This window comes from Poecilia reticulata, chromosome 13 (assembly GCF_904066995.2).
Source record: "Poecilia reticulata chromosome 13, P_reticulata-male-v2, whole genome shotgun sequence".
Lineage (NCBI taxonomy): Eukaryota > Metazoa > Chordata > Actinopteri > Cyprinodontiformes > Poeciliidae > Poecilia > Poecilia reticulata.
The window spans coordinates 20,094,768-20,122,543 of record NC_088842.1 but is presented as its reverse complement, the minus strand read 5'-3'; the positions used below and the strand labels follow the sequence as shown (position 1 = coordinate 20,122,543).

General features: G+C 38.6%; 1 protein-coding gene and 1 long non-coding RNA gene across 2 annotated transcripts in view; one reads left to right on the top strand and one right to left on the bottom strand.

Annotated features, from left to right (window-relative positions):
- Window positions 1-1,940: 1,940 nt before the first annotated feature.
- Window positions 1,941-27,776, top strand: part of clmpb (CXADR like membrane protein b) — a 75,974-nt gene continuing 50,138 nt past the window's right edge. The window contains exon 1 of the mRNA XM_008425954.3: window positions 1,941-2,606. Coding sequence (XP_008424176.1) covers window positions 2,576-2,606 — 31 coding nt within the window. The 5' untranslated portion in view covers window positions 1,941-2,575. The remainder of the gene's footprint in view (window positions 2,607-27,776) is intronic.
- Window positions 16,439-27,518, bottom strand: LOC103474753 (uncharacterized). The gene is made up of 3 exons (XR_535218.3): window positions 27,389-27,518; window positions 17,418-17,577; window positions 16,439-17,308 (listed from the first exon to the last, which is right to left on the bottom strand). It is a non-coding gene; the product is annotated as an uncharacterized LOC103474753 (long non-coding RNA).

Here is a 27,776-nt window from a genome sequence, read left to right as displayed (position 1 = left end):
AAAAATATGGAATTATTTCTCATTTCTTTAATTTACTGGCATGTTAATGATTCTCAGAGTGTAGACTTTCAGTTTACTACAATTCTACCACTAAAGTGTTTTGATGCACAGATATTGTGGGACTAGCAGGTGCTATCATTTGATGTTAGCTTATGCTAAATGACACACTGTCATTTAACAAGCCTAACAACAATACAAATTGCACACGTTATGTACTTACATTGCCATCATCTGCAAATTTTTGAAAAAACAGTAGGGACGGAATCTTCCTTTTCTTGAAATACGTTGGCAAATCCTGTCGTGTGAGTAATTTTCAAAGGACCCCTTCCTAAACTGATCTGTACAAACTACAAATTTCTTTGTCAATACCGCAGAGACATTGCAAGCAAAAGTAAAATGAAGCTTTGTTTTCTGTGACTGGGACACATGCTCTGTATTGTAGCCAACAGCAAAAGATTTTCCTTTTCCAAGAGCCATTGTATAAATCCAGCAGAAAAAAAACTTAACATCTTGAAGTAGGTGGAGCTCCACTTGAGTTGCCATGTGATGGGCTTGGCTTGGTTTGGGGAAGTAAAACAAAAACACAGAGGTTTTTGAAAAAAGATGTTCTGCAGACACCAACAGAACATTTACTTTTTACCAAAAAAGATTGGGTGTTTTTTGGGGGTGGGATTTTTTGGGTTTGTTTTGTTTTTTTTTGCTTCTGGACCGTTTCTCAAAGCAGGAGATACCCAAATGGAAGAACAAAGACATGCAAAAAATACATTTTGCATAATAGCGGACCTTTAATGAATAGATTTTATGAAAACACCTTTTTTTATTTTATCATGGTGAGGTGTTTTTGTTGCATCATCATGTGTCTAACCATTGCACAAATATCTGATTATAAAATGATAATTGTTGCCCCACCTCAATCCTGGCCAAACGGATCAGCGGCGAGCAAACCTTTGGCACATGCGTCATGCTTTGTTTGTTCTTTTTCTTATTTTTTTAATGATTGAGTTACAATGTGGTATACAGGACAGTCAGTGTTAGTTTGTGGTAAATGACACATCATTTAGCAAGCCAAAGCATCATTCGGCTTGCTAAATGACACATGTAATTTAACAATGACGTGTTTATAAAGCGCTTTTTAGAAAGAACAATAAGACTGTTCCAGAAGAACTCCTCTTCAAATCTCCCCTGTAATAAACAGCTTTCTAAAAGTGGTTTTGGATTCCATAATTGCAGGCTAACTTAAGCTTCTGCTGTGGTTTCTGCAATGGCTTTCCCAAAGCCCTTCAAACTTATTAAAAATGCATGAACTATGTTTAAAAGCTGGGTCTGTGCCAGAAAATTAACCAGTTTAAATGAATTCTGCCAAGATTAATCAGAGTTGTGCCTAAAGATGTCTCAAGTGTATTGATGGCTACAATATATATCTGGTTGAGGTGTAACGTAGCTGGGGAAAATGTAAAATATAAGTGGAGTGTATACATGTAGACAATAGCTAATCATTCCTTTATGTGTGGTTTTGATCCGATCTAAAATTGTGTTCGCCCAATTCTTGTTTTTGAAATGACTGAAAGTGTTATACAAATAATCTAGAGTGGAAAAAAGAAGGGTGCAAATAACTACCTGAAAACCACACAATTCATAAGACATTCATGCACATTATGCTTGAATATCTCCTGAATCCAGAAAACTAAATCTGTAATAAATGTCATCACGTTGCAATCTTCTATGACATGAAATACATGGTTTTGGTCCCATGAAAATACACACGTATTTACCCATATCCAGATCACATTTGGAAGGATTATTTATTTACCATAACAGTGGCCACATAAATCAACGTGTCGGTTGTAGTGGTAATTTCTCACACCGGTAAACAAATCATTCTTGCTGCGTGACTACGGCATGATCTTGCCCTTATAAATCAAACCACGAATAGAATCAAATTATATTCATTTATCAAGCATTTTGAATTCTTATTTTTATTTTATTTACAGCGTGCATAAGACAACTACTCACACCCTCCCATGAAGCCTTTCAGTGTGTGTTGCAGGATGCTCTGGCTGCGTAAGAGAACTTCAGACTCTAGAGGTCTCCATCCTTCAGCATCCCCTCAGCAGCCACCTATTCGCCCTCTCCTCCTCTTTGGGAGCTTTGTGTAGCGCAGGAGGAGATGAGGAGAGGCTGCCCGAGGAGGAGACAGAGGGGAGCCCGAGACAAACACGTCCCACGCCAGAACCACACAGCCGGTGGGCAACTTTGATTTTTTTATTTTTTTTATTTTTTGGACGCCGCGGATAGCCTGCGACTGACACATGACAATGAAGAGAAAGAGCCACGTTTCCTCTTCTTTCTCTACCCCTTCCTCTCCTTGGGAGGCTTAGATGCGTCAGGCGTGTGCAACATACTACTACGTCCTTGGACTGAGACGCTCAATGAAGATTTATTTCTCTGTGATTTCGCTGCTCAGCTCGCTGATGGTGCCGCCTCGCCGTGCCTGCGCTTAGGTCAGCCGAATGAATCCGAAGGCGGTCTGAGCGCTTTGTTTCCTGCTCCGTTGCATTTGGGATTTCCAGCCGTGATGTCTGCAATCTTGCGCTCTTTGTTTCTCGGTAAGTCACTTTGTGTTTCTTTAAGAGATCAGACATTAGGCTAATTAGACAGGAGCGCCTTCCTGTCACAATTCTCTCTAATGCAGTCTAACGTGGATTGGCTGAGTACATCTTTTATTCCAATCTTTTATTGTCTGAGGCGTCACAACAGCACATCTGACTGCTTCATTTCGGAATGATGTCAGAATATATTGCCTTATAGTAGGCAATGGCACGTTACGTTTCAAAGAAGCTGCCTGTCACATTTGTTGGAAAACGTGGAGAAAAAAAAAAAAAAAAAAAAAAGCAGAGGTCAGCTTTAATTTTCAGCGCATGTTTGTTGCTCTTCTCTTAAGAGGATCTATTTAGATGAGGCAAAAAAAAAAAAAAATATAGGGATAAAAGTTTGCTGGACCCCTCCTTTTAAGTCCCTGCATGTACTGACACATACCCTGCATGTACTGACACATGTTCTTCAGAGGAAGGCCTGTTGTGAGTAATAAAAACCCCATAAGGGATATTCTGAACTAATGTAAACATATATATGCATGTACTTCCTACCTATTTTGCATAGTCATAGCTGTCAGGGTTGCAACTCTGCAAATGCCCAAAAATAAGACTTCAATTTGTTATGGTAATAAACCACCAGCTGTTATTCACATCGCATGTCAAGAAATGAAAGGAAGTGTAATGTTTCTTGTGCTGATGCCAAGTTCTGCTGCGGAATGGTCCAGAGGCATTTTCAGGTTTCCAACTAAACGAGGACTGTTCGATTCCACTGTGACTCCACTGACTGGAAGTTTCTGTTGCAGTGCGAGCCAGAGGTTTAAAATGACTTCCAGTAAGTGGCGTCACACAGCACTCCTCACTGTTGCTCTAATACCTGCAGTGAAACCGAGAGGGGGAAAAAATCCCAATTCCCCCACGCTGGGTGGAATAGTCTTTGAATAAGAGTGGCCGGCATAAAAAAAAAAAAAGTTTAGAGCTCTTTGTGTCGTGGTTGAGGGTGAAGAGGTTCACAGTGGCAGCTCTTCACCTATGGGCTGATCCTTTGGGGTTTGACTTTAAGGTTTTGTGCTGTTTGCTAAAAAAAAAATAATAGAGTGGAGAGGCTGTTACTGGCTTGAGCCCAACACGTTTTTAGGGATTATGAAAGTTTGTTCTCTTTGGTTGCCGTTTCTGGTTGTGCCTGTGTGTTTTAGCCTTTCTCACATTGTAAGGCCCATTTTTCCCTTCCCAGCTGCTTTGTGAGGGCCCACCTCTCCTTATGGGGCCCAAAGTCCAGGCCCCATAAGAACAAGTGCTGTTTTAGAGGTAGGGGTTAGGTTTAGGATTAGAGGTTAGATTTATGGCGATGGTCAGGGTACAGCTATAGAAAAATGAATGAAAACAAATGGAAATCAAAGTAAAGTCCCTGTGAGGATAAATAGATGTATTGTTTGTGTGTGTGTGTTTGTGTGTACAATACCAATATATACAGCAAAGCTTCACATCCACTGTATGACCCAGTATAAAATACTGAACAATACACATATTATGCAGACATGGATGAATGCTGACCTGGAAAAGGTTTGGATGCTCACCTGTTCTGACTCCATTTTGCACATCGTCTGCTTTTTGCCTTTCGTGATCTAATAATAGTAAATACATAGATGTAGTTTTTGTAACAATGACATAAATATAATTAAGCCAGCGGTAGTACAACAAAGTCTTTTGCCACAAGATTTCACAGAATTAAAACACTAGGATTTTTGTCGTCAGAGTAGTTTGTGTTCAGTTGCTGCCAGCAGGCCAACTGACTGCCTTGTCTGGGCTTGGAAAAAATCATTTCAGATGGCCCCCCACCCACAAAATTCTGTATTAGCAGAAACTGATGTTATATTTACCATTTGATATGTTTTTTTCTGCATTTTATTTTATCTTTTCTCCTCCCACCTTCTCCCTGTTTTTTCCTTCCTCTTGCTGTCTAATTCTTAATGTTAAATATTTTTTTGCAGAGTTCATTAGATAGATGGATCATAATTGAGAAATAAAAAAAAATCAAATAAAGCCACATTCAGTAGATTTTAATATCGTTGACAAGTTCATTTATTTGAGCAACTCACTCGACTAAGTGAAGGTCTTTAAGCAATGTAAATTGCTTAAAGACAGATGTTTTTAAGGCTTTCAGTTAATTACAATGATTACAATAGAATGTAGAATATTAGATCAGAACAAAACAAAACCTTTTAATTAAGAAATGTGGGCTAAATTTAAAAAAAATGTTTAAAACCTGCTCTAAAGGCACATTTAATGTTAAAACAAGCATCAGAACGTATATTCATATATAGTTGTTTATGGTATGAAAAATGCCGGGTTTTTTATTACTACTTTGCTTCCTGTGCAAAGCTACATCATGGAATTATTTAAAGACAAATATTATTTATCATTGAATGTCCTGTGGCAGCCAGTTGGAGGTTGCTCATGCAAAGCGCCACCTATTTCTGCAAACCTTCCCCTTGGAGCTGTAGTCCCCAGTCCGGAGCTCCCCTCCCCCGCAACTCCTTCCACCAGTATAGTAATTGGCACACCTGGTGGAATTGCATGTCTGTTGAGCTGATTATACAAACTACTTCACAGATCATGCTCCTAAGAACAGTTGTAAATAGTGAAGTGTAAATGGTTGATCTTCATCAAGAGACAGGTGCCAATTTCAAGACATCAAATGGCAAAGTCAAATTTCTTTTAGGTTATGTTCTATATTTAGCATTGTTATGATAACTAATTGTAACAGGGTTATTTGATTGTCTTTTGGGACTATACACCTGTAACTTACATTACATCACCCATTTAAACTATTACTGTGTCTGATTAAATACATTTTAACCCATGCTTATGTAAATTTTGATTAGTAAGGCTGAGAGACAAAAAGTAATTCATGACGTGATGCAGGAAATGACTTATTATTTTCTTAATTAATTTTTTGCATGCAACTTTAATTTTACAACAAATGTTCCCATGTACAAATAACAACTTTTGGACTTCTTAATTTATTAATTTGTGTCACTTTTGGCTTTCCACATAGGCTACCTGGTCCAATCATTTGAATTATAGGCTACTTCTTGTGTGACATGTTTAGAGCATTTGAGATTCTCTGTTAGTGTGCAGGTGCGGTAGTGAGGGTGTGGCACGTAGTCACATCCATCTAGAGCTATAGTTACAAAACAGCCTGACTATTAATGTTTACCAGCCTCCAAACAATAAGAATTGGACCTATTCTTATTAGAATTTCTGCCGGGAAAGGTGCAGAATGCATCTCTGACAGAAACTGCTGAGTTTGTTGGCGACATTAGAGCAGAGGACACAGAGATGAGAGGTACAGTTCTAGTGATGGAGTAGCTGCCTGACCCAGAGCAAAAGAACAAGGATGTGTATTTTCCTGTTTCTGCCTGTGGTATATGGAGCATTTTATACTTTAATAGATTAACTTAATGAACTCAAAGTCAGAAGTCTTGTCAGTGACAGTCTTTTTTTCCCCCTTTGGAATGAAAAAAAAAAAACTACTACAAGGATAAGTAGGAAGAAAAAATAGTTTTGTGTAATTTAAATATCAGACCTTCATTTTTCTTTACATCATGTTTATTTTGAACATTTTTACAACTTTCCAACCATTTGAATGACAGTATTTTTGTTGCACCTGTGTAAAAAGAAAACATGACTGAGAAACAGACAGGATGATATTGATTTGTAAACACTAGCTACCTCAAGGCTAAATCATGTTTTTATTTAGTCTGTTTGGTTGTCTAGTCATTAAAACTACATAACAGAGACTATAGTCCAGACTTATTACGAATGCTTAGAAACTACATTACTAATCTTCTGAACATTTACTCTGCTTGAGGAAACAAACAAGAGAACATGGGGTTATTTAAGAATATGACTCAAATCTGCCTCTATTTTTCATAAACCCAAAATCATGTGTTGACTTGTTTCAAAATAACCTGAATTAACAGCCAGTATTTTCAAGTAAAGTCCCAACATTACTTATTACATTATACTGGAGTTGCATTTTTGCAGCTAATAATAGAATTCCCGCTTTCTTAAAATAACCACACGCATGTGCCTCGAGTATTAATAGAGCTGTTGTTGCCACGGTGATGCTTTTTTCCCTCCCTGTATACTTTTCAGATTGAATGTCGTCAATTTTATTTAGCTAATTACTATAATTTGCCTGATTGTTCTCCCCAACAAAATCACACAAAGGAAGCATGTCTTCCGAAAGCTTCGCCAAATGAGAACAATGACTAAGTAAAAAATAAAAAATAAAAAGCCAAAAACGTGGTTATCACATTACAAAAAAAAAAAATCAATATTGGTTAATGCTGCCTTTTCTTTATATTTAGCTTTGGCTTTGCCCATCCTGAGACATCCTTAAATTAATATCTGCTGGAGATGTAATATCCAGTGTTCACATTACAGATAAGTAGCACAATTAATTGCCACAGAGAGTTCTTCTGCTCCCTTCGGTAACTCTGCCCAGACGAAGTAAGAAGCAGAACAAGGTCAAATAAAGTAACTCTTTCTCTCTCACAGAGCTGTGCATTTGGAGATTTGGCCAGGTAAAGACGAGTGATTGATTGCTCCGCTGGGCAGAATGAAGGAATTTTAAAGTGACTATCCGGGGCACAATAACATAGTCCGAGGCCCCAGACAGAAATGTAATTGGAAAGTGTGAGCACCTCTTATAAGAGATCGAAACCTTTACACTTGGAGGGCAATAAGGGTCTTAGCACCACTTGATGCTGATCCGTGTATGTTTGCATGCATAATTGAATAACAGTGGGAAGATGGCCGTGCGCATAAACACGTAAGCTAGCGTTACATGTAGATAAAGAGAGCAGTGGCTCCGAACAGAAATTCTGTCCCCATTCTATATTTAGCATGTCTGGCGGGGCAGGCAGAGGATCTCTGAAATGTGAAGATGACAGGAGCCTCCTGAGCCAGAGGTTATGAAGTGACATCTTGATGTGCTTGTGCCTGAATCACACTCCCACACACACACAGTCAGCCAAAGACTTTTGACATTCCAACCCAGAGACTTTTCTGATATTTGACGTTTAGTTACGATGCATTCAGGCTTGCTTTTGATCTTGGTTTTGACTTACATTATTCTTCCGCATTGTCAGTTGGCATCCCCTATGTATATTCCCAGCTTTGAAAGTATTGTGCGTGGAGTATACGGCAGGAGTTTGACAGCTGTGTTGATGGTATTTGTCTTGTGCATTCACATTGTAAGAACAGACTTTCAATGTCACCTCCAAACCTCTGGAATGTTCATCTTAACAATATGGTGCACTACAATAAAGTTGTGTTCAAAATAATAGCAGTGTGTTTAAAAATGTGAGATACAGCAACATTCATTTTCATACACCAAAATGCTCTGGTAACATTTACCATAACCATTCATAACCAAATCAAAATGTTAAAAAAAGTGAGGGGGGAATTGAATATTGCTAAAAAAAAAATGGATATCTGCATTTTTTTTACAAAGTCATACATTTAGTTCACAGATAAAAATCTGATTAAAAATTTTGAAGTTGCATGAAGTCAACCAATAGTTCTTTCAGCCAAGTCCCATTTGACATTTCATATTTCTTCCGCAATTCTTGATTGTGATGCAGTATTTTGATGTTACCTCGTAAATTATCGATTGCATTACGATTTGGGGATAAGTCTGGCTGCTCCATATTATGTATGTTGTTGCTCTGGAACCACAATGCGACTGACTAAGTATTGTTTTTGGAGTCATTGTCTTGGTAAATCAGCCATTTTGGAGAGTATCTTTTAAACAACATAAGGCCACATCCTTTTCAAGTATTTTACTGGATTCAAATTGATCCTTGACTCCTGGTATGTGATGAACAGTGAATCCCCATAACATGGTGCCTTCTCCACCATGCTTGACATTACACCAGGTCAGTGTTTTGGGTTTGTCCTACAAATGTTTTCAGTTCATAAATGTTATATCTACTTAACAGATCAGTGTGATCTTTACCACTTAGAAAAAGACAAAAAACCAACTAGACTTTTTGGGATCTTCTTGGCATTAGCTTGTCCTTACATAGCGTTCTTCTAATTGTTACATTAGACCTTATTTGATCACCCTGTAGCTGATTATTGACTGACTCTTTAACATGCTGGCTATTCTTTGAACCATTCCAATAGTTTTGTTTTCTTCAAAAATCTTCCTGGTTTTAGAGAGAAAGGGAAGATGTATAATTAATGGCCCAACACCGAGCATCAAACCCAGAACAACCATGCTGAGGACTATAGCCTCCTCACATTGACCCCTTGTTCTTCCAATTTAGCCACCCAGCACCCAGCCACCCTCTTTTTTAAATACACCTCTCTCGTTTAATGATTCGGCAACACAGAATCAACTGCAAGCATGTTATGATTTTTGGGTTTGTTGTTTTTCTATTGCTCTACAACACCTGGCAAATCATTTGCCATGTAAAAATCTAATTTGAAGCACATATTATAGATTCACTATTCATTTAAACGTAGGAAATGTTAACATCCTGACTCGTATCCCTGTCTGTCTTGCATTTACATTTTAGGACATGGATTAAAACAAGAAAAGCAAATATTTTTCGCGCATTTCTCCACATAGTAATGTGACTTTCCTTCCACCTTTCAATGTCAATTGTTACTCATGCGGCGTATAGTGTAAACAGATTTCCATGCAGAAACGATTGTGTAAGTCAGAGCAAAAAGTGCTCATTCCGAACGGCTCTGCAAAGGCACAGCAACATGGAATATGAAACGTCAAACACTCGGTGATGGAGCACACCTCTCAGATGAGTGCCAATGATTCAGCCAATGTTAAAACAAATGGCAAATATCATTAGTAAACACCATTTTACCTGCCAAGCACTTTTCCTACTGATGCATATGGATTTTGAATTATAGCTTGTTTGCCTAAATAAGGAGCTATCCTCTTTTTTTTTTCCCCATTCCTGAGAGATGCGTCATCGAATGTCACGCTTTAAGACACAGGGGCTTTTTACGCCACCACAGTGAAATGACTGTTGCACTTTAAATTGAAAATGTTTGCAGGTACAAAAAGATATTTTTCTCCTTGAAGCAGTAATCAGTGTTGTCTTTTGTTTTACATTAAGATATCGGTTCTGCAGAAGGGATTATTGTTGATCTGTTGATTGAAAATGGCCAATCATATAGTTCCTTCATTACAGCCAGACATTTCCCTGCATAGGTCTTTTGTCTTTTGCGTCTCGCAAAACTCAAGACACATGCCTTAACAGAGCTGCGTTTGTATGGTGCCTCTGACCTGCGGACCCCTCCCCCTTCCATCCTTCTCGAAGGAAAATTATTGCCAGATTTTTTTGGGAATGTATTAACAGGAACTGCTTTTTTCACTTTACTGCTAATCTTTGACAGATGTTCTGCGGAGGCTCACATTCACATTAACTGGAGCCACATGCGCAGCCTGCTGATGACATAGCTCCACATAAGTATGCTGCATTGTCCAACAGTGTTGGAAACAATAAAAGGCAGTTCTTGTACAATAATTGTTATTCTTCACAATAATTTGAACATGTGATAATCAAGATTCGCATTGATTTAAAGAAGATGAGAACAGCATCTAATTCAGCAGCCTCTTTGCTGACGGAATGTTTTCAGAATACATTTTAATTCATAAACATCTATAGTTTAATAACTCATTTGCTTAGATGCTCCTCTCTAACAACTTATAAAATCCTCCAACTCTGCACTTCTCTCAAAGCAATATTTCTTTCTGTGAACTGAACCATGATGAGGGTTTTTTACGGGCTGCTATCTTTTTGATACTTCAGAAGTGCTTTAGCTGCATTTTCTGACACACAAGGTAGTAGTGATCTACAGCTCCTTCATGCAAGGTGCAGAGTTTTAACCTCCAAAATGATCCACATGGAAAAATATGTTCAGGGCTTTTCATCTGGACGCTTGATTTCAAGTGACTAAACCTAAAAATGCCTGCTGCTGCTATATTTTGGTTTCACTTTAGTTTCAATCTTTTTTTCTTCTATTCCCTGTATTCACAGCGATAAAGATAAATATTTGACATTACCGCATGCTGTCCACAATATGTGCTTCACATGATCTGAGCCGTTTACACAAGGGAAGAGTAAGGATTTACCGCTTTTTCTTTGTTCACTGCCTGTGTTTATTTTTAGCAGTTGTTTAGAGCTTTAATTGGACATGGACTGCAAATGCAAGAGTTTGCTGTGGAATATAATTAGATCTAAAGATGCGCTGCCAGAACAATGAAAGCAGGGAATGACCATTTTCCAGGTTTGCCACATTTATTTTTACCATCTTTTGCTTTTAATGTAGGTCAGACAAAGTAGTCAACACTAATAGATGCATCAGTTTAATCAGAGAAAATTGATGCTTTACTTAAATGTTGAAATGATTTGTAAGCCTTAACATTTATTCTTGTAATTTTGATGAGTTTGATTATGATTTACTATATTGTAAGAGAGCCACAAGAGAGCAACCACAATATGATTCTAATTTATAATTGTAATTTATAACCGTTTTATAACTCATTTGATTGCACTCCATTTGAACCAGACAGACACTGAAAGTTAATCATGGTCACGTTTGTATGCTTTTGTAATGAATTGGTGGATGGGAAATGTTTGTGCCCACTCTTGTATAACCATTCTAAAAGAGGGAAGTAACAACAAGCACCAATCCTGATTTTTACTACTGGATTTAGTTTTGTCTTGATGAATTTAACTTGCAGCAACCCATCCAGCTAGCCACACTGTTCAGCTGACATCATAAAAATAGATTTTTTTTCTTTTTGGAATTGTCTTATGGAGGTGATCTTGTGATGCTAAAACATTCTAAGAAACATCTTAGTGTTTCTTAGTGTTTTTCACAAACCAAACATCCAAGTACAGGCAACGCAGTTAATATTTGTTAAATTTACAGAAGTCTTGATCCACTTTGAAATGATGGTAGCATTTTGGGTACCATATTTTCCGCACTATAAGGCACACCTAAAACCTTCAATATTGACCAATATTGAGCCACAACAGGTCTAGCAACTACGGTAAGCAGCCGCCAACTTCATTTTCCCCTGTAGAAGAAGAAGTGCGCGGTGCATGCTGGGACAGTTGTCAGAATGCTGGTTTGTTAATAAAGTTTGATAATACATTTAAAGTCAGTGGGGGCGGAAGGGGGGGCGGAAGGGGTGGGGGGTAGTAGTCTGCCACATGACTGTGTACTCGGGGACCAGTTCTTTACAAATGTGGTGTGTAATAATAGAGTACGGAACAAATTGGCAACCCAAACGGAAGCGTCTATTCTATGCGCCTTATAATGCAGTGTGCCTTATATATGAAAAAAGCCCTAAAATAGGCCATTCATTGAAGGTGTGCCTTATAGTGCGGAAAATACGGTACTCGGGAGAGAAACACTGTGATCACAGACAGAATGAGAATGATTTGTAAGAGACTATTAAAAATATGCCAATCCATTGTAGTTTGCTCCCCACACTTCTTGTCATCAGTAGTTTAGTTAACTATTACGAGAACACTGGTGTCCTCATGGACTAATTGGATAACATGTAATTGTTTTATGGGTGACAGTGAAGGGGTTAATACATAAAATACTAATTAAACTTTTTTTTTCCACTTCTTAAAAATACTTTACACAATATGTACAATTTGGCAAACTGTTATTCTGAAAACCCTAAAAAAAAATCAAGGCTAAATGCTAGTGTGTGATTCCCAGCTTCATTAAAGAGAGAGTGTAATATGAGAAATCTTGATAATAAAATGCCATCAAAGGGAAGTGCTATCCAGTTACTGTCAGCATGCAACTTTAATTAGTAGAATAAATGCAAGCTATTACTGTGAGACCTGGATATGAACAAATGTGTTTGTTTGCCTGACACTCATCTACTTCAACCATCTTTGAGGGAAAAAAAATGCACAGTGGAACCTCTGATATAAATTCAATTTGTTCTTTCTGAAGCTTCTCAAATTTATCAGTCAATCTACAACCCAACCCTCGTCTACGGTCACAAGCTCAGAGTAGTGACTGAAAGAACAAGCATGTGGATACAAATGACTCAAATAAGTTGAACTTGGAAGAATTAGATGACAATTAGAGAATTCAAATATGCAAAGAAGAAGTCTCTAATTGCTACAGACTCTTTAAAACATATTTGATTAGCGAAACCTTGCACAAACAAAAAAAGTCAGGGTTATTGTTAAAATCTGCCTTTGTCTCATTCTCATTAACTTAATAGCATGTGCCATCTCATCGCATAAGATGAATGTTTTATTAAACCTCTAGTCATGTTGTATTACATAAAAATAGCTTCAGTCATTGTTCCAAAACTATACGTGCCAAACTTATTTTTTGCCAAAAGTAACTGTAACGAATAACAGTGCTGGCACAGTTACAATTTTCCCTTTTCTAAGAAAATATTAAATGATTTGCTCCATGTAAGCATTAGTTCTGGATTTTAATCAAGTGCTAGGATCGCTTTATGCAATTAGTGAGTAAATCAGGAAGCGAACAAAACAGAGATAAATGCTGATGTCTGCGGCGGAGAAAGAAATAGTCTTGCATGGACTCATCCCACTCGATGTCCATCTTAATTCTCTGCAGATATTGGCAGGACACAAAACAGAACTTAATGGTGAGTGCAAACATGATTAAAATTCAGACACCTTGCAAAAACACCATTTAAAATGATTTGTTTATCAGGGGAGAGGTTGAGATACTATCATCTTTGAGCCCCCAGCCCTGCTTTGGTGCTTTCAAGTGCTTTCTGCCTCAGTGAAAACTGGCAGCGCAGAGTAAAGCTGCCGTGTTTTTCTTCTCTAAGCAGAACATGCTTTTGATCAATGTTCTCTGTCTCTGAAACCAGGGATATCTCCTGTTTTCTATGCAGCTGTGCAATCCAACTGTGTCTGAAAATAAACTGCTAAAATAGCAAAATTCCTGTTACTAAGATGCAGCCTGGGATAGTGCATGCATCAGTGACAGAGCAACCAAAAAGAAAACCTGCTATTATTGATTAACAATTTATAGCTAATTAGTGGCATAGTCATGACCCCATTGCGTTAAAGAGGAGGTCAAGCCTCCCACTCAGCTGCAAGCAGGTTAACATGACTGGTTGCTTTAAACTCGTAATTGAACATAAAAGATGTCTTTCTTGTTAGAGAAAACATATTTTTGCCTGCTTTTTAGTGTCAAACCCTACAAGCTGCCTGTTAATTGATCCTTTCTTAGCAGTTGTTTAGCACTTTAATTGGTCGCTTTAGTGTACCTGTCAGACCCCTGCTTCTGCAATGCCTCATCTCACACAGTGATTATTGACTATTATGTTCAGAATTCAGCTTGGACAATTTGTTTTCTTCCTCCGAGACTGGTATCAGCGAGAAAATAAAGCTCACGGCTTGACTAGCATTGACAAAGCATGAAAAAATAATTGAAAACACAAGACATTTTTCTTCTCCTCCAACCGTTTGTTGAACAAAAAAAAAAAAGTACTTTTTTTCACTCCATAATTCCATCTGGAGGATTGACTAAACATGAATAAAAGCAGCCGATGCTGCAGCAAAGCAATAGCTGACTTGGTATTGTTGTCCTCTCCCATTTCTTCCCCATTTTTTTCCCTTGCAGGAGCTGTTGGAATGAACAGGAGGAAATGTTCCTCATCGTTCTATTTAGTCGCCTGCTGCTCCTTTCAATTTGAAGCAGTCTATTAGCTCAGCAAGCAGACCACTCCATTAGGTGTTTTGAACCCTCACACTCCTTTGTCTCACTCCATTTCCTCGTTTGCTCACCAGGCTTTCCTAAACCAGTTGAGGCTTTAATCAACATGGGCTCCACTCGTCCCTTGAACAATCATCCTTTGTCATTCTTGGTCATCGCAGAGCAGCCAGGAAAGACCTCCAAATGGATGGTGTGTACAATGAAGGGAATTTGGTATCCACTTATTACACTCTTGGTTGACAAAAATGGTTATCTAAGACTATCTGGAGGAAGATCTGTTCCGTTCTTAAAGGATAACGAATACCTGCACTAAATGATCCTCTTGGGGGTCTTCATATAGTACAGACCTAGAGTAGCAGAATATGACGGTGGAGACCAACAACTAGTGGGTCAAGTCTGAAGTGAACTTGGAACATTTAAAAACAATTTCAACACCTTCATAGGACTCTATTTTGTTTGCAACATGTTTGCAGTCGAGACTGATTTACAGAGAAGGTGAAGACTTTTTACATGCAGCTACATGGTGGCAGGTCACCGATGACCTTCCAGTGTGGAAATAAAAAATTGTAGTGGTAATGGGACATATTAAGTTTTTCCAGTGACTGTCACTATCTGACTTAAATATGAAGAGGTGTAAAAAGATAAGTCGTAGTCATTTAAGTGAACATTATTTAAATTATTTGACTGCCTTTCTCTTCTACCAGGCAGTTACTTTGAAACTGTAAATCTTCCAAACGGCGGGCCCCCAGATTAAAAAAATCTGGACTTGGATCTTTTGAATCGACTTTAACCATGAACATTTACAGTCATTTTATCGTGTGGCATGGCAGGAGCTGCAGCCTTCCTGTTGTTGCAGAGAAGCTGACCGGAAGAGAATTTGTGATGGTTAAGCCTGAAAAAAAAATATATTCTCCAAGCACACTGAGGAAAATCTGCATGCTTTTCTCTAAATACAGATAAATTGAGATGGGACAAAGATTTTTATCACACCTAACTGATTCCTTGCAGGTTCTTTATGTCTATGGAGCGATTGAAACCTGCTTGTGCAATATTTTCAGAGAAGACAAAGAGGAAACAGAATATTCAACTATATACAAAACATTTAAGCTACACAGATCTAAAACAATATTATCCCAAAACAGAAAGTTATCCAAAAACAAAACCTTTTCCTTTTTACTTTTGAATTCTAATCTGAATCTGAATTTAGATTAAATGCAAATATCATTATAGTTATCTAATGCAGCTAAGTTGTTAGGTCCTTAGAACTTTTTAACAGTTAACTAATTCCGACTGAGTGATCATGTTAATACAATGTTGCCATTTCCCTCTAAACTCTATTCCCATAACAAAACATAAATTGTATTGTATTGCAGTAAAAGCATAAAGTGCTTTACGCTGCAACAGTAAAGAGTGGGCTTTATCTGTTTATATTCTGTAACAAACCATTGAGGTTGACCTTTAAGTATCTACTACATCCACAATTTCTGCTGATCATTCCTTTACAGTCCCAAAGTCCTTTGTCATCAGAATTCCACCTTGCATAATTACTATTTAGCAGAAACTGTAAAATGCTATGATTTCAGTCTGGTCTTGAGGTTCCCATCTTGTCGTGTTTCGTTGCGGATGTTGTGTGATGGATGATTTAATTATCCAACCACACTGCAAGCTCCTTGGCTTTAGATAGCACAGCAAAAAAAGGCAAAGTAGAAAAAAAAAACACATAGTAAATATCTCTAATCAGATTCAAGGTTCCCACATATTAAATACCTAGCGTCAGAAGTTGCACTTCAGTCGTCCCTCCAGTATTAACATTAAGGAACACAGTGTCTTTATTAGGCCTGGAAGGTTGAGGACATTTTTTATCACAGGAGATAAGGACTTTTTTTTTTCCCAGCACTCGGGCTGTGGCTGGTAGTCTCAATGCTGAGAAAGCTTTTCTCCCCCTCGCTTGTCCTCTTACTTTGTTTTCCCTATCCAAGCAAAGTGGTTCGGAACAGATGGCACCACCACCTTTTTTCTTCCAACTCGTTAGACTTGACTTGTTGATGAAATGGAGCCTTTACGCTATATTGCCCATGCAGATGTGTAGCTGCTCATTTTTTATTGTAGCCTCTGCTGTAAACTGCCCCTGCAGTGACGACGAGCAGAGAGCGCAGCCTGAATTACCTGCAGTACGAACGGCGCGCTTATATCTTGCACCGTTTCTATACGGTGTTCTCCAAAATGGGACCCATTTCCGCTGAGACCGGGGAGGCTGCGCAGGATTTTTATAGTCCTAAAGTAAACGTCGGATGTGTTTGTGTTCCTGCACAGTTGCTGCATTCATTACAGGACTGGAAGGTCTTTGTAAGAGAAGGACAACACATTTCGCTCTTTGAGTCATACTCTGCCTGTTTAGCCTGGCCCGTCATGGATTTTGTCAGACTGAACTTACACAGCAGCACATCTCTTGTCAAGAGGCAGACAGGGGCTTAGGACAACATTCAAGATGCCTTTCATGGTTTGGCAGTGTTGTCCAAACTGTCATGTTCAGTACAAAATAATTTCACTGTGATTTCTAGATGGTAGATAGTGATCTGTTTCGGTGTGTGAATGCTGCAGCTGCAAGAGGAAAACTGTGGCGCTCTCTGAATTTAATGCCTCTCTCAAAAGTTATTAACCGTTGGGCTTTTTTTAGATCGCATTTTCTCTCAGCGGCAGACATCATTTTTGTTTTGTGTGTCTTTCTTTAGAGGCAAATCAAGAGTGTTTGCCTTTTGGCTTGATTTGCTGTCTGGGACTCAAAGCAGCTGCGGATGTGGAAATAGCAGAGTTTGCAAATTAAAGCTCTTAAAATAATTAAAGTTGGCATGATGACTCTGCTTCCTAGACGGATCCAAGCTTAAAAGGGGAAGCTTTGGGAGTTGCAACACAGCAGCAGCAGCAGGCTGCGTTATACTCTGAAATGAGAAATAATAGAAGTTAGAATATGCAGCGGGCTGATAAGACGAAATCAAATGCATAATTTTGGTAGAGTGGAATGAAATTAGGCTTTTTTTTAGCACTCACCCATCATAGTGGAAAATAAACATTTTTACATTTAGAAGATAGAAACACTGTTTACGCTATTAACCTTTCCTCTCAGTTGCACTCCTGACATTGAACAATGTGGAGGAGACCGAATCCTCTTCGGCCCTTTTCCTAATGAGGCAATTAAGTCTCCCCTGCCCTGAATGAGCAAGGGGCCGAGAGAGAGAGAGAAACGGAGAGAGAGAGACAGAGACAGGCAAGTCATCTGCTGTCTCAGCAAACACCAAGCACCTCAGCTGAGCAGCAGTTATAATATATAACCCCCCCCAACCCCCCCTTGATGTCGTGGCATCCCAGTCCTTGTGGTTCTCCCTTGTCAGTGTGATGTGTGACACAGGCAGCAAAAGTCACACTTTGTAGTTACTACATTCAGGGGGATTTTATTTTGGGGAATTTTTTTGTGGCAGAGACTGAAGCTAACAGCTAATCAAAGAGAATCAATACCAAACAAATTTTGTTGTCCCAACACAACTCCAGTCTCAAAAACATCCTAGGGGTTTGTCACTTTATGAACTTTTAACCTGTTTAAATCTTTACAGTGGACAGTTATTTACATAAAAGCTGACTGACGCATTTCACAAAAAAATAAATAAAATTGAGTATAGTGTACCGCCAATGTCATTCCAGTGAAACAAGTGCTGAGAATAGAATATTAAAAGCTATTCTGAATGCTATTTTACAGATTTTTAAATTGCCTTTTTTTTCAGTTTTGTTTGACAGAAATACTACTGGGTGTGCACTACTTCATAAATCAGTTTCTTGCTGAAATGATCATCAGCTTTTTTTGGAAATAATCACTCAATGCAAATGTGACATTGACACCAAAGTTGTTTTAAGATGAAGCTGGTTTTGCCCCTTCTCGGACTAACTGTCAGCTTCAGCATTCGCAACCAACTAATCTGGATTAATATTATATAAAGACACCAAAAGCATTATCAGCTGCAGGTAAGATATTAAATCCTATGATATTTTAACAGAACTTCAAACATCCTGAGCTGTCTCTTCAAGTATTTAAAAAGTGTCCATGAGCCACCATGGCTTATATTTACATGTTAGTATTTCACAAGAGACTACTGGACTTTTAGCAATTCTGCTTGTTTAATTTTCGAGTGTTTGTGTGGATTAAATAAAAATGTTTGACTGCTTGGCTCAGCTAGTTTCCACTGTGGAATCAGCTTGAGGTCAACCCAGAAAACAGGAGTGACAGTGTTATGATTATTCTAATATACAAGACTTTTGAGATAAAGTTTGAGCCTTTTCATCTGATTATCAGATGAGCATGAATACATGACTCAAAGAGTAACTATATAACCATATGAACACTTGCATTTTAGGCTAAATTTTAGTGCTCAGGATAAATTAATTCATCAAGTCTCTTCCCAGACACACGTTTAAAGGCTACTACATTTGCATTAGGTGCTGTCCAGAATGAGGCAGATGGCTTTAAAATATGCTGATGAATAACCCCCCCCCCCAAAAAAAAAACAGTTACTTGTTCAAACAAGCTTGACAGCAATTAGCATGCTTCTTCCTTCTTAGCTTAGTGGTTGTCTGCTATGAACAGATGCTGTGTCATACAAAAAAGGCCAGCATTTGGACCTTAGTTAATGTCTTTAAAGGATGCACAATTCTAACGAGTGATATCCGAAGGCTTACTGCTGCTCAGAAGGGATTACTATACGTAGCTGTCTGTCTCAAAGCTCAGGCTTACCACTACACTCTTTATTTATTTCCCCTCTTCTATTTCAGCTCCCTGGCAATGAATCGCCAGTGAATTCTGACACAAGGCATGAAATAAGACATCTTACCCTGTAGGGAATAAAGATGGCTGCTCATTAGCTGTGGAAAGGTGTACCGAACCAGAAACGGAAGATGTCTAGGCAGATTTGTTTGAAATCAATGCTTGTCTTCTGAAGCTTCCTCTACAGTATTCGGCTGCCACAAGTCATCAGATAAGATTCAGAGAAACTCAGGTAGCCTCGCATGTAGTGACAGCAGAGAAACAGAGAACAAAGGACAAGCACCATGACACCTTTTAGCATCAGATGTCGGCTTTTTTTGTGCAGGTTTCACTGTCCACTTTTACTTATTTGCCTTTGCAACGTGACCAGATCGATGCAAAGTGATTATCTATGCTTTGTGTGCATCACAGATTCCTCTGAAGTAGCAAGAACGGTGACAGAGGTGATAGTTTTCAGTTACAGGGCACTAAAAGGTGCATGGGGCAAAGGCGCCAGATTAACTGCCCAGTTAGTAATCGTCTACTCTGAGAGCTATCACATGCTAGTTGTTGATTTAAATTCTGGCATTGAGCTCACTCTGTCAGTTCTCTTTTTTGTACCTTATAAAAAATAATGAAAATATTAGGACCCTCCATAAACATGTAGTATCCTACTAAGCATGGCAACTATCAGTAGAAACATTATGGCACAATGGTATTAAAGCATAGCTATTATTTAAAATACAAAATCAGCAACTATTTTTACAGGTCTGCCAATATATTCTGACCCTCATTTTTGGTCTCGAGCTTTGGTTAGAGACCAAAAGAATGAGACTTTGGCTTTACAAGCAGCTGAAATTAGTTTCCTCCTCTGGGTGTCTGGGCTCTTCCTTAGAGATAGGGTGACAAGTTCCGTCATCTGACAGCATCTCAGAGTAAAGCCACAGCTCCTCCACATTGAAAGGAGCCAGTTGAGGTGGCTGGGGCATTTGGTTAGGCTGCCTCCTGGCCACCTCCTCTTCTTGAAGGTCCCACTGGGAGTAGACCCAGAGAAACACCCAGGACATGCTGGAGGAACTGTGTTTCTTGACTGGCTTGGGAACGTTTTGGAATTCCCCTGGAGGAACTTGATCAAGTGGACGGAGAGAGGGAAGTCTTGGCCTCTCTGCTTAGGCTGCTGCCCCTGCGACTTGATCCTGGATTAAGTGGAAGATCATGGATGGATTGTTGGCTACACTTTCGTGTTTTCATGCAGTCACTTTCTTCATTGTCTTTCATTTTTTAATAATGGTTAAGAAGGGAGATCCGATCTGTCCGACACGTGCATTTTTACGTGTTGTTCAGTCTAAAAGCATTTGCATGGCTTGTGGAATACAGAATCAGAAAGCCCCTACTATTTTCCATATTGATTTTTATAAAACGTCACCTGTACGTGAGTTGAAGTAATTCCACTTATTGCTTATTGATCGTCTCTGTGGTAGTGTATTTCATTATATGGGACTGGAGAGCTGTTCTTCAAGTTGCCACAGTTTGCCTGCCCGGGTATGAAATGCAATAGAGGAATGAAAGATGTTCCAAGCGACTGATCAGTATGGTCATTAATCCTAATATCAAAGTGGACCCGCCATCCACTCCTTGCCATGGCTGGACTACAAGTAATCATAGTTGTACACCTTTGTGAACTGAGCTGCAGGAAAAACACTACAATCGAATACACTTTCTCCATCAATCAAGAGGCCATGGATTTTTTTTCTTCTTCTGACCTCCTTGTTGGATGATTTTACACAGCTTCCTCCTCCATCTTGATGGACTAATATTATAAACCATTTCTTTTACTGTCCTATCCTTTCTCCACCCACTCCTCCCATTCTTTTAAGATCTGAGTTAGGGGTGCTCAAGTCAACTGCACCAGTATAGCCTTTTGCTGCAGGGTTGTGATAGATGGTCACTCAGCTCTGCGCCCCTTGCTCACCAGAGGCTGACCGTATTTCTCCTCCGCTGCAACGATAGTCAGGAATTCTGCTTTCTGTCAGCTCAGCAGGGCCGAGAACAAGTATTTGATTAGATATAATGGAATTAGAGTAATCTCATTCCAAAAAGATGACATCTGTAATCTGTTGCAGTCACTGTAAATATGCAATGATCAGATTAGATTCTTGTGATGTTCCAGAGTTATTGCTTTGCTCAGCTTAGATGTCCCAACTGTGACATCCAAATTGTGAAAATTCTATATGTAGTGTAGATTCACAGATAGAAAAAAAAGAGCCAGATTTAATTGAATGATACTGCATGAGTGTGGCATAAATTAACTATTCAAGTGGCATTAGTGGTTGTGATTTTCAGCAGGTAATCAGCACTTTGGGTAATTGCTTTTTAAATGTAATCGTTTGCAAGTGTATATCTTGGGCTGCGGTGAATGATTGTCTCCTTGTGGTAGGTTGAATTGAAAGGGATGCCTATACGTACATGTACACTGAAGTGCAGAATTTGCAAGTAGCTAATTTTATAGCAACTCTCTCCTCAGGCAGTGGTGGGTGGGGGTTAGATTCCACTCTTAGATTTGCCCCTAGAGTGGATAGAATATCCTACTGAGAAATTGAACACTGTTTCAAGAAGCTGATTCATCATCAGTTGTTGCCGTTTCCTGGTATATTTTGGTAACCACACATGACACAATGCGTGGTTATTAATTGTGGTTTTGGCATTTTTTTGTGCTTATTATGCATTGAGTCATTACTTCTACCTATCAAGAACTCCCAATATTTTGATGCAAGTTACAGGTCCCATTAAGCAGTTCCTGTATTTTTTATTTTTTTTAAGTTGCCAAAGAAAGTGTCAGAGAGAGCTTTGGTTTCCACAGCTGTACAGGCTGAAAGACGGCTGCTATAACCTTACTTACTAAAAATGAAATTGTTTTTGGCTGTTTGAAATTATTTCCAGTCACAAAAAGCACATGTGGCGGAAATCCCAGCCACCACTCTCATTTAGCACAACACTGATATAAATGTGCAGTTACATATTAATCTCCATTCTATAAATGTAGATATCAGTGGATTTTTATGCTGTATTTTTGCCGAAGTCTATGGATGAAAATGCTAGAAAATTGCTGCATTTGTCAAAGTAATTTCCCATCTTATTCATCTGTTTTAAAATTGTTATTAGCACCTTATACCTTAGCCTGGTAAAAAATTCTAAACTGCTGGTAAAAACAACTCTGTCGTCTCATTAAAAGCTATCAAACTGTTACTACTTTAAGTAGTAAGAATAATGTGACAGAAAACCTTAGCATCTTTTTGATATCCTAACTTTTTTTAAACCTTGGTGTACTTTGATACTGGCAACTGGTTGATGCCTGTCCATTTTTATTTCCAAATGTGCCTCTAAAAAATCCTTCTGTTTTTAGAAGGATTTTTTAGTTGTTAAACTAAAAAACAACTAAAAAACAGAAGGATTTCTGTTGTTAAAAAACAGAAATCCTTCTGTTTTTTAGGGCTAAAGAGCCATGCCATTTAGCCCTCCTACTGCTGGACACAATAAATCTGCCTCTTACAAACGCAGGCCTTGAGCTTTCAGTTAAATTCAATTCATTATATTTATACAACACAAATTTCCAATAAATATTGTCTCGACAGTGTAAAGGGCAAGAAATAGAATGAGACTGAACCTAAATTCCGTAGGTTGCTTTGCATGGCCGTTCGCTGCTGCTTTTGGGCCAAACACATGAAGGGAGGGAAAGAACTGAAGCAGATAAGCCTCTGCCATTGATCTGGTGGCATTAATCTTAGCTGCAGTCATAGAGATGCCAGTGTTGTGTTGGCTCGAGGTGCGAGTCTGAATGTGTTTTTGCCGTTAAGAACTCCAGTGAAGTTCAGTCTGCTTTGGAGTGTTTCTAAGCTGGTGATTAATTATAACCTGTATTGACACAAAAAACATCACTCAGAGCCGGCACTATGTGTAACATATGTTGGTGTTTACATCCTCACATAGTCTTGGGTTAGCTTAATTTTGTTTGTCTATGTTTGGCCAGGTGTTTGTGTGAGAAAGTATTCAGTATGTGCAGATCGGAGGAGTGTGTGTGAACACACTGCATCGTCGCAGACTGACTGAATGCATGTTTTATGTTTGTGTGATACTCTCGTGTGTATGTACACAGTGATGAGGCACGAGAGACTTCTTGGCGACTCATCCATCATTTTCCCCTCTGGCCCACGCTGCCCTCAGAGGAGCGCTGCTCTGTCACGGTGACATTGGGCTCATTTTAGAATAGAAAAATGGCGCATCCAACCCCAACATTGCCAGCGCACAACGTTAACCTTCCCCTTTAGCCATCCGGCTTGGATAGTTTGGTAACAATCCCTCTTTAACAGTCCCAGACTTCACTTGCTGTTGGGTTTACACGCTGTGTCCGCAGGGAGAGATTAGCAATCTGAGTCTTATTTTGAAGGGCCTTCATATGTCTACAGCAGCTTCATAAAGTAGCTTGAGGTGGGATTTCACCTTCTCTCACCCACCTCACCCATATCATTAGCATGTTTCTTTCCCTTCCTCTCTGATGGATAACCTTGGACGGTTTGGACGGAAAGCAAATGAGGGAGAGAAGGGGACAGACAAAACTACTTCATGAGCATCCCACGTCCTCCGTGCCCTGCATCTTTCCCTCACTGATAATGTAAGAGGTGAGTCAGCATGAACAACTGCAGTAAAGCCTCCCAATCAATCTGTTTACACTTGCCTCGGAAGAGACAATGTCAGTGCCACACTGCCAAGCCACTGCTGCAGTGTGCATGTCTTCCACCTCTCCTCACAGATCCCCTTCCCCCCCTACCCATACCCACAAACATAGGACAGGCTTTCCGTCCAGATTGATATGCGACATTCTGTAGAGAGGGAGAACATTCCTGGCATGAGACGAAGAAATGAAGAAAGGGGGGGTTAAAAAGCATGGGAGGGTTAGGGTACGATTTTTCTTTTGCAGGAAAGTGTGTCGCTGCACTATGGCAAGCCTTATGCAACATGCAGTGCCACTTTGTCTCTCATCAGGAGTCAGACAGAGTGGGTGGTGCCAGTAGTCCTATGTAAGAGTCTGGACTCAACTTGTTGAATTTTTAAATACTGGTTTGGGAAAAGATGGAGCACAGTTAAAAAGATATGAAACCCCACAGATGCACCAATCAATTGGCCGGAGATGTAAGTCTGAAAATTTCCCCTTGCTTGGCTCTGTACAGTAACTGAAATCTGAAAAATCTGATTTTTATTGAATTTATTTCATACCTCTAAGCTAAAAACTCCCTCTGTTTTTGAAACACATCAACTCATAGCATGTACTTTGTTGCACTTGTTTCAATTTTGTGAAAAATAAATAAATAAAAGTTGGGGTTTGAAACAAATGCTTTAATGCATAAATGTAGATAACCTAATTCATTCATTTTCAGTTTGATTTAAATCTACTACCTTCATCAAGACGTGTGGTATATTTTTCTTTCTGGTGCTGGATTGAGCAGGAGGTGGTTTACTTTACCTGTCTTTAAGTTCACAGGACCCATACACTGTTAACTCTGCATAATTCTTTTTTTTAACTTGTTTTAGATGCAGGAAAACAAGTTTTTTTTGTTACTTCAGTCCCTTTTCTGGCTTGATTCCCAAATTCTGCTTATGTTATTAAACTGAGTCGGTCATTTGTCTTCTGAAGTTTAAGCATAATGAAATCATATTTACTTTCTAACACCACTCTTAAAAATTAATAACACTGTAAAACAACTTTGTTTTTGATATTCATCTATTTAGTTGTGGGTATTGTAGTGAACTTATAACATTTGCATAATATACACTGTACATTAATATTTTCTACCATGAGGTTCGGACAGTCATTCTTAGAAAACTATTAAAAAAATCACCTCAGACTAATTCAGTCGCTAAATAAAAGTAGAAACCTGTTGAAGAAAGCTGTTACCATGGAAATGGATTTAAATCCCAATTGATATTTTTTCCCCAATTCTCACCTTAAGCTGCTCCAAGACTGACACAACTACTGCAGACTTTGGTCACAAGTTTGTTGGCATGTGCAACATAAATGCAATAATTTGTTGGACAGACTGTTTTTTTAAAATTATTTTTATTTTTATCACAATTGTGACATTGGTCACACTGTACAGTCTTTTTCGAGATTTTTTTTAACAGTAATATATTTAAAAGTTTAGAGAAAAATTATGTCAATTTGCTAAAATTTTGTCGTTAAACAATATTAAATTACATCGGTAATATCTGAATGTCCAATATGAATTCACAAACGCTGACTAAATAACTAGCTTGTTTTACTTTTATTGTGTAAAGAGTAGAAAAAAATGTGTAATCTTCTGTGCAGCTGGCAATATTTTTGTTTTTTATTAAAATCTATACATAAAAATCAACGTAACAATAAGTATAGATAGAATTATATCAACTATAATAATCCAAACGCTATTGTAACAGCAGGATCAAGTTTTTTTGTAACAAATACATGTAATCAGATGATTTTACCATGGCACCATGAATAGGTGGTATACTTAGGCAAGGTTTTTGTACTTTGTACCCAAACCTCATACTGGCCATTTAGCAAAGAGCATTCTTATTTATTCTTTCATTTATTTATCCTCTTGAGATTGCACTTACTGTGATGTTTCAACTTTACACTTGAATATGCTGACATTACCACTACGCAAAAACAAACTGATGAACATAAAAATGCATCAAGATGTAGTTCAGTCACCTATTCCTATTTCATCACATCATTCAGCACATTTTACTGTCATTACTTGCAAATGACACCGTGCAGTCAGAGAAGAGGCCATTACGAAGAGAGGGGAAAAAACAAAAGAAATACAGCGTACATAAAGGGCACAGACAGTGAGAGGTTTGGGGATAGAAAAAAAGGCAGTACAATAGCACTAATATAACATGTTATCTTCAGTGTCATCCTTCTACTTTACATCTACACTCAGAAAACTGCTTGAGATGTGAATTGATCTTCTGATACGTTGGCTGAGACGCATATCTTTTTCTCAGCAACCTTCCCTTCATAGATAATATCTGAAAATTGCTACAATCACATAAACCTGGATCCAAGTGGGCAGCGGTATCCCTCCTTGAACTAATATCAAGTTTCAGAGCTCTTGTCTTTTTATAGTATATTAAGGAGGGACTGGTTTTGCTAACCATAAGCGTTCTGAGGGGTTGTTGGTTGCTAAACAGCATGTTGTCTCAATGTCATCTGCCATCTTAGTCATCCATCACAACCTCTCATAGTACGCTTAGCAACTTTACATCCACACCTGATCTCACTGTAATGGTAAGTCAGGCCAAAGGTCAACAGCTGTTATCAATTTGAGCGACCTTGCTGACTGTAATGTCCTATTGAGCTACTGCACAATGACATGAGTGTATTGTCTTTCGTAGAGTCCTGAAAATAACTTCCTTCCTGTGCACAAATCAATATTGTGGCATTGTCTGTAAGAAATATTTTTTCAGTTTCCCTTGAAATAACGCCAGGAATCTTAGAGGACGTATGTTTGCTTGGCTGGAATTGATAGCTGTAATGTAAATGTAAGTCTTGGTCTACCTCATTTAGTGAGGTAGACCACTATTCAAATATTCAAATATATTTAATAAATGCAGATCTGTGTCTGAGAAAGCTTCCCTGAAGGTTGTATTTACATATTAGTGACATGCGGTGAGTTTCATAGCTGGTGAGGCACTGACTTAATCAGATACAAATGTAGACACCTTGGATGTTATTGTTTACGTACAGAAATTTTGCGCATGCGTACAACTGCGTTAACGCAATGAAACTTGGAAATACAGGTATTATTAAATTCAAGCTATGCTCCACAGCAAAGAGAAAAACCAAAGTACAACTCAAGACCACTTCTTTCTCCCCTTTGTGTCGGCCAAGCTACACACAAACTCGTTTCCATAGCAACTGACAACAATGCCACTTTATGTTTTAGGATTCAACACCAAAAAAACAATCAAATATTTTGCACAATTTACAGAACATTCAGTCAGTTGCAGTAGTATGTTTTTAGGCTTAGTGCTTTATTAATAAGTGACTGCCGTGTTAAATTAGATACCGATGCTATTAGCTAATCTAACAGTGGGTTGTTTCTTTGCTGAATTCTTTACACATACAAACTACTTCCCAAAACATGCACATATGATTAAAAAAGTAAACAATAAAATGTTATTGCAATCTTACCTTTACTTGTAAACGAAGTCCACGCGCCGCTCATTCTGCACAAAAAATATCCGTTCCATCAAAGCCAAGTCTATCCTCGACATGTTTTTTCTTGTATCCCACTCTGCTTGAGAATCAGCAAACTGTCTCGAAGAAAACCTTTCAGCTCTGGTGTTGGTCTTCCTTTTGTTATTATTTCGTGGTTCAATTGAAAATCCTCTCTAGAAAACTAAGTGTAGAAATGTAGTCATCCATGTTGACGTCAGAAGAGAGTAGAAAACAATAGAAATATTGCTGCACTTATTAACTGTATGCCTAGCTCGCTGTCCCTTACGCTGTAGTTGTGGAGTCACAAAACCAATGTCTGGGATCATGAGCGCCCCCTGCCATGAGACAAGAAAACTCCCTG